At 40.7% G+C, this 7,505-nt stretch overlaps 1 protein-coding gene across 1 annotated transcript; it reads right to left on the bottom strand.

Annotated features, from left to right (window-relative positions):
• Positions 1 to 551: 551 nt before the first annotated feature.
• ZSCAN16 (zinc finger and SCAN domain containing 16) lies at positions 552 to 6,519 on the bottom strand. Its single transcript, XM_017518480.2, has 4 exons — positions 6,280 to 6,519; positions 5,130 to 5,547; positions 4,027 to 4,165; positions 552 to 1,203 (listed from the first exon to the last, which is right to left on the bottom strand). The coding sequence occupies exons 2-4, from the start codon at positions 5,514 to 5,516 to the stop codon at positions 686 to 688; spliced, it is 1,044 nt and encodes a 347-aa protein (XP_017373969.1). The 5' UTR covers positions 5,517 to 5,547; positions 6,280 to 6,519; the 3' UTR covers positions 552 to 685.
• Positions 6,520 to 7,505: the final 986 nt, after the last annotated feature.

Raw genomic sequence — 7,505 nt, 5'->3', positions numbered from 1 at the left:
GCAGTGTGTATTCTATGTGTGTACTCTATTCTTTTTAAGTTTCTGTAGAGATGAGGTCTCACTGTGTTGACCAGTCTGGCCTCCTGTCTACTGATGGCTTATTCTTTATGATTGGCAAACAAAAACTTACAAAAAATAATCACACTCCCCACTTTAAGATAAAAAGAGGATGAATATTTAGGATATTATATGAGTAGTGATGGAAAACAATTAGCATTGTTTTAGCTCTTAATCTCAAAAGTCGTTTTCATCTGTTTTAACTTGTCAAAACATACCTAGTGGGCCTCTATTATCATCTCGACTTTACAGAAGGGGAAATGAAGGCAGAGAAAAATTTGTATGTCTTGCCTCAAGTCAGACACTGAATGGTCAACTAAAAAGGATCTAGAGCAGAGACAGGTAGAAGTAATTCACTGTCTTTCATCCAGGAACCATTGATCTTGGGCTGCAAGTGACCAGTGTTGTCAGTGGACAAGGTTTTCTGAAAGAATTCTTGATTCTCCCCCCAAAACTGAACTCATTTGACGTAAAAGGATATTTTACTCAGGTAGTTTCTTTGGTGCTAGAGAAGTTTAATGATGACTGAAGCTTTGACCACATTGAGGAAACTCAAGGTTTTTAAAATAGATTTTCTGATAACTAGTTAGGCCTGAGTATCTGAAGAACTTTTGATATTACTACTGTATTAGTAGAGTTTATTTGCTGTATGAATTCTTTGATGTCTAATAAGAGCTGAACTTACTCGGAAAGCCCTTCCACACTCATCACACTCATAGGGTTTTTCACCTGTGTGGATCCTCTGATGCTGAATAAGACCTGTACGCCCACTGAAATCTTTCCCACATTCTTTACATTTATAGGGTTTTACTCCAGTGTGTACTCTATGATGTCCAATGAGATGTGAGCGCTGAATGAAGGCTTTTCCACACTCATCACATTTATAGGGCTTCTCTCCAGTGTGAGTTCTCCTGTGTTTACTAAGGTCTGAGCTATGACTGAAACTTTTCCCACATTCATCACATTTATATCGTCTTCTTTCCCTCTGTTGCCATTCTGATCTGTCATCATTTTCAATATCTTTGGTCTTAGGATGCTGAGGAGTATCTGTGTTCAGTCTGTTATTTATCTCCCCAAGGAATTCCTTGTCTTTGGGCATATCTTCCTTCTGGAACAACTCTTCATTCGTAGTCCTAGTTTTATCTCCTGTAACAAACAAACAGTATACAAACGGTCCTATTCTATGTTTGAGAAGCAAACAGCCAATGGAAAAAAGAACATGTAAATATTATAACTGTGTTACAAAATAATGAGAAGTCACATACAACATATGTATCAGATATTTGGTACCATCTTATTTTTGGTATAATCATGGCACAGAGTCAAAATGTAGGGAAGAAATTAAGAAGTAAGGAAGATATCAGCAGGATAAGTTATTTGAAAGTAGACTAAGAGAAGAAAAGGCAAAAATAGAGCTCAAGAGATAAACCAGCAATACTATGTAAGGGACGAATGATAAATGAGGGGACTATAGATGTGCCAAAGATAACTAAGAGGGACTGATAAATAGACTGGAGGACAGAGATGTGGAGGGAGCTAAAAGTTTCAGAGAGACATGCAGGGGCCTGAAACATAGGTGGCAAGTAAAATCAAGTAAAAGTGACTGGAAAGGTTAATAGGATTTGGGGCCTGAGAGGAATATAGTGAATAAGAACCATCCAAAGAGGGGAATATGTTTGAAGGCTAATAATTAGCTGGAAGTAAGGTGACAGCATGCAGGTCAGGGTAAATAGAGGAATGAAAACGACCAGGAAATGACAATGGATAGTGTATATGTTGGATAAAATATTTTTTTGCCTGAAACTGATGTCATTGCTGTCATCTCCTGTCTAAATCCTAGCTCAGTGCTTTCTAACCTTATTGTGCATCAGAATCAGCTGGACAGTTTATTAAAACACAGATTCCTGATTTTCCTTCCCACAGACTCCTCCTTTTCAGAATCAAACTCAGAGCAGTTGCTATTCTTAGAATGTTATGCTCTGATGCTATTTTCTTCATGGATTTATTTATTTATTTATGGCCTAAAATTTCACCCCTTTCCAGTTCCCACCTGACCTTCTCAGCTCAAGCAAACGTAATCTGTGATACTTTTGCAGGCACACCTCAGGGATAGCCGTTGTCTTTGTAGTTCACAGTGTATCTCTAGTGTAGTAATTATTATCGTATTGTAAATGCTCACTCTCCTGTTTCTTGAAGAGAAGTTATCTAAGTATCTTACCTTTGGATTCCTTACATTTACTATAGTGCCTGGCATATAGCTGCTACTCAGTAAATGCTCAGTGAAAGGAATGAATCAACAGACAGGCTGAGCCAGGCACAGTGGCTCACGCTTATAATCCTAGCACTTTGGGAAGCTATGGTCAGAGGACCACTTGAGCCCAGGAGTTTGAGACAAGCCTGGGAAACACAGTGAGATCTCTCTAAATAAAGTTAAATAAAAAAGAACAGATAGGAGGTTCTGAATCCCACTTCTAAAGCCAAACAGTAACCAACCAGCACTCCACTCCTAGAGTTAAAGCACTGAAGGGCTTCTTTAAATTGCATATAATTAAATGTCATCCTTTCCAGATAGCAGCTAGGAACATCTTAGCTCAAAATAATTTTTCAGATTAGACAAATAATCTGGTAGGGATCCTACAGAATGGAAGAACCTACATTGGTAAAATTTAAGTAGTAAGAATACAAAATAGGCTGGAGTATAAGGAACTACCTGGAGAGGCATTATTAGACATGAGAGCCTCTAGAGAAAGGGCGGTGAGCACTGGAAAGGGTAGGGTTTGGACAAACTGGAATTTAAACATTTAAAGTTCACCTGCTTCTTTTTTTTGAGGTGGAGTCTTGCTCGGTCACCCAGGCTGCAGTGCAGTGGTGCAATCTCAGCTCACTGCAACCTCCACCTCCTGGGTTCAAGGGATTCTCCTGCCTCAGCATCCTGACTAGTTGGGATTATAGGTATGCACCACCAAGCCCACCTAATATTTGTATTTTTAGGAGAGACAGGGTTTTACCACGTTGGTTGGGGCTGGTCTCGAACTCCTTACCTTGTGATCTACCTGCCTTGGCCTCCCAAAGTGATGGGATTACAGGTGTGAACCACCGTGCCTGGCCTCACCTGCTTTTTAATGTAGTTTGGGGATACTCTAGACACCCCGGTTTGTAATTAGGGAGCTGGGATGGGGGACCAAACCCAGTTAATTTGACATGCAGATAAAAACAAGAAACTTTGCTATATTGACTGATCGTTCTCTCTCTTCCCTACTTCTTTCATCATGGGAATGTGTTATGACTTATGTTTCTCCCCAAATTCATATACTGAAGCCTCAACTCCTTTCCAACATTACTATATATGACAGTAGGGCTTTTAATGAAGTAGTTAAAGTTAAATGAAGTTCATAAGGGTAGGACTCTAATCCAGTAGTACTAGTGTCCTTACAAGAGGAAGAGCAACCAGGAGTGTGTCTGTATAGAGAAGGGCCATGTGAAGACACAGCAAGAAGCCTGCAAGCCAAGGAAGAGAAGCCTTGCTAGAAACTAACCCTGTAAGCACTTTTATCTTGGACTTCCAGCCTCCAGAACTGTGAGAAAATAAATTTCTGTTGTTAAGCCACCCATAAGTCTATGGTATTCTGTATGGTAACCCTCACTGACTAATACGGGGTGCCATAAATTCTCCTATCTCAAAATGGAAATTTAGGGGAATTTGGAGCTAGAATCATTAGATAACAAATAGAATTATAAAGATATTAAATAAACCCCATCCTCATCCTTTGAGCCAAATAACAGTTTTTTTTTGCCTAGTGAAAAACTAAAATATAACTCCATTGTAGAGTAAGGGTAAGAAGAGGTTAAAATTATCCAGTGAGGTGGAGGACAAGCAGGAAATCTTTAAAAGGAAAAGATGAAAGTCAGAAAGTTCTTCTCAAACCTAAGGAAGCACCTATTCCCTCATACAGAGCTCTTCCTACTTACCTTTCCTGTGTGGCTTCCCAGCTTCCTGCTCCAGCTGGGTCTTCTTGGGATAGCGCTGGACAGTCAATGATTCATACGGCCTTCCCAAGGGGGCCAACTTGTCCATGAGTATGTCCTGACTTTCTGAATTAGTTTGGACCTAGGGACAATGAGGTATGTAAGGTGAATTTTATGGAAACTGAAGTAACTTCAGATAAAACAATCAAACGAAACATCTGCCGGGGACATAGAAAGGGAGGACAAATTCTCATTTCATTGAAAATGGCAATAACGCCTAGGAAAAGGAACAGAGGCTAATCTCTACAATTCAGGACACTAGAGGGTAAAATTCAGTGTCTCTTCTTTCACTGATCTGCAGAGGTCCAGGATCAGAGCACTGGGATTTGGAAGGTAGCTTAAAAATCATGTAGCCCAACTTCCAGCAAATGGGAGCATTTCTTCTATAACCATGCTGTCCGATCAGGTAGTCACTAGCAAAATGTGGTTACTGAGTACTTAAAATATGGCTAGTACAAATGAGATAAGCTAAATGTAAAATGCATATCAAACTGAAAATTTAAAACACAAAGATCTAAAGAACCTCATTTAAAAATATTGATTACATGATCAAATATTATGGGTTAAATAAAACATATTTTACCTGTTTTTGTTTTTTTAAATGTGGCCACTAGAAAATTTAAATTACATATGCAGCTCATATTATATTTCTGTGGGACAGTGCTATTCCGCAATATCCTTGACATCTACTTGAATCTCCACTTGAATACCTATATGGAAAGGGAGTTTCTTATGGGGTAGCCTATTTTATTTATGGGTAGCTATGAATGGCAGAAAATTATTTGTTTTCCTGTGATACCTGATTGCCTTTCAGTAACTTCCCACTGAACCTAGCCTTCCAAACAGGCATAGAATCAGTCTAGTGACTCTTTTCTCTTTACCCAGCCACATTTGAATTATCTGACATAGATAGTCACGTCCCTTCCTATGCCCTGTTCTTTAGGGTATACATATTAAATGTTTTCAGATGTTCTTTCATATGCCTTTTGCTTTGGCTTTGTCCATATTCCCTGGTCTCTCACAGCCAAATGACTGCCCCTTCACACCTGCTTTCCAGGTTCATCAAGCTCTCTCTCCAGATCCTCCAGTACAGTCACTGCCTCCTCTCCAGTCTCTGGATGGTGTGCCTGCACCCATGCTTGCAGGTCTTTAGGAAGAATGTTCAGGAACTGTTCTAGCACGAGCAGGTCTAAAATCTGCTCCTTGGTATGGCATTCTGGCCTTAGCCACTGACGACAGAGCTCCCACAGCTGGGAAAGAGCTTCACGGGGTCCAGGTGCATCTTGATAGCAGAGCTTCCTGAAATGTTGCCTATAGAGTTCCCTCCTGTGAGGATTGCACTTTTGTGAGATGGATTCCTGTCTCCAGTAATGGTCCTCTGCCTTAATTATCAGAAGTCCTTTTGGTTCCTTAGGTTCCAGGGCTGTGGTCATTCTTGGATTTTTCGGGAGATTTATCCTCTATCTGGGATTAAGTCAAAGAGAATTTCTTAGAATCTGGCCTCAGAGCCACTCCTAAAGCATAAAAAGTTGTTACCATAGAGAAATCACAAAAACTGCTGTGAATATAAACACATCATAATGAAGCCAAGCCACCAGAAATGAATCAGAGAAAAGTCTTATAGGATGCTGGAAAAAAAAAAAAACCCTCAAAAACCAAAAAACAGTGACGCAGGTACATGATGTGAATCTGTGCTTTATTGCGTAACTTAGAGGAAGTTATTTATCTGGACTAGAACTACAGATCCTCATGTACAATTCTCATGTGTGTTACAGGGTTGATATATAGATTACATGAGAACGTATGCAACATCCCTGGCATGGCAGCGGGCACTAGTAAGCACTAAATAAATGCCAAGTATTATTAACTGCTTTGTTAAAAGGCTCTTCATTCTAGTCCCGGGAGATGCATGGGCCAGCTTGTGTCCCCAGGACTCACTGGTTATAGGATATGTGTGCCAACCCTGGAAGGGGATCAGATGGATGCCTCTGCAGAGGAACCCGCAACCAGTGTCCCCCTTCCACCCGTCCTCTCCCGGAAGGTCGGGCCAACTCCTTGCCTGCAGATCTGTCGGGGCACGGAGGGAGGGACAGGAGTGTCACACTGTGCCCACGGCAGGGAGTTGTGGGGAGGGTGTTGCTGACCACACCTGCACCCTGTCCCCTCTTCTCCACCTGGGAGCTGGGAGACACTCACCTTGCGTGCAGGGAACAGGTGCGACAGCTAGCGTCCTTTGGGCAGCCCCGAACAAAGACTAGACTCAAAGACACCAATCGGAGCCTGGCCGCTGCAGCTGGGCACTTCCGGGCCGCTCTAGGAAGCTACGGCTCTGTGGCAGTTTCAGGGCTTGCCTCTTCAGCCCTAGCCAGTGGAGGACCTGGCTTATGCACCTTGTACTGATGGGATTGCGGGGCCTGCGAGCAAGTCTTGTCTGTACCTCCTTAAACGTTTTTCCCACCTCTCAATATTTTTATCGGTTTAATTATTAAATAAGTACCATGGATAAGTAATGCATTCACATACATTTATTAAAAGGAGTAAATGTCCCCCCAGCGTCTAGTTTGACAATATTTTTCATGACTTGTATATCCTTCTATAGATACATTACACTGCTATAGGTTGTCCCCGCTTTTCCCCTCTACACAAGTGGTAGCATTTCTGTACCTTGCTTATTTTTTTTTTTAACCAAGTGATCTTGGTAAAGACTGAACATAAGTGTTCCTTGGTCTTGCTCTTTTTTAAACAACTGCATGGTATTCAACTGTGTATTATGTGCCAAAATTTATTAATAACTACCCCACTGGTGGTCATGAGGTTGTTTCCAATTTTTCTTTTTCAAATGTTGCTGCAATAACTTACTGTGAACACACATCATTTTTCATGTGTAAGGATATATCCCTAGTCTATATTTCTAGAAAGGGAACTACTACAACGTAAAGTAGGGGCATTTGTATTTTTGTTAATGCCAAATCATCAATCATGGACTCTACCAGCGATATTCTTATTTACCTATACTTGTCAACACAGTGTTATAAAATATTTTTATCTTTGCCAAACTGATGGGTGAAAAATGCTTTTAAGTTTTTTTTTCTCCCTCTTTCCCTTTCTTTCACAAATATTGATTTACCTACTGTGCCAGGCACTATTGTGGAAGCTGGAACTATAGTTTTGAGCAAAACAATGCCCTTCCTTTCATGGAATTTATAATCGTGTGTGTGTCTGTGTGTGATGGGAAAGCAGGCAGTAAACCAAAATATATATATAGTGTACAGAGACGGTGAATGTTAGTGCTAAGGAGAAAATAAAGGAAATAGAGAATTTGGGGTGAGAATGAAATTATGCAATTTAAATAGGGTATTCATTGAGGACCTGACTAGTAAATTGACATTTGAGCAAAGACTGAGGGAGCTGAGGGAATGGAC

Source organism: Cebus imitator, unplaced genomic scaffold (assembly GCF_001604975.1).
Source record: "Cebus imitator isolate Cc_AM_T3 unplaced genomic scaffold, Cebus_imitator-1.0 Scaffold681, whole genome shotgun sequence".
Taxonomy (NCBI): domain Eukaryota; kingdom Metazoa; phylum Chordata; class Mammalia; order Primates; family Cebidae; genus Cebus; species Cebus imitator.
Note: the sequence above shows the minus strand (reverse complement) of the source record. Positions and strands in the feature narration are given on the sequence as shown.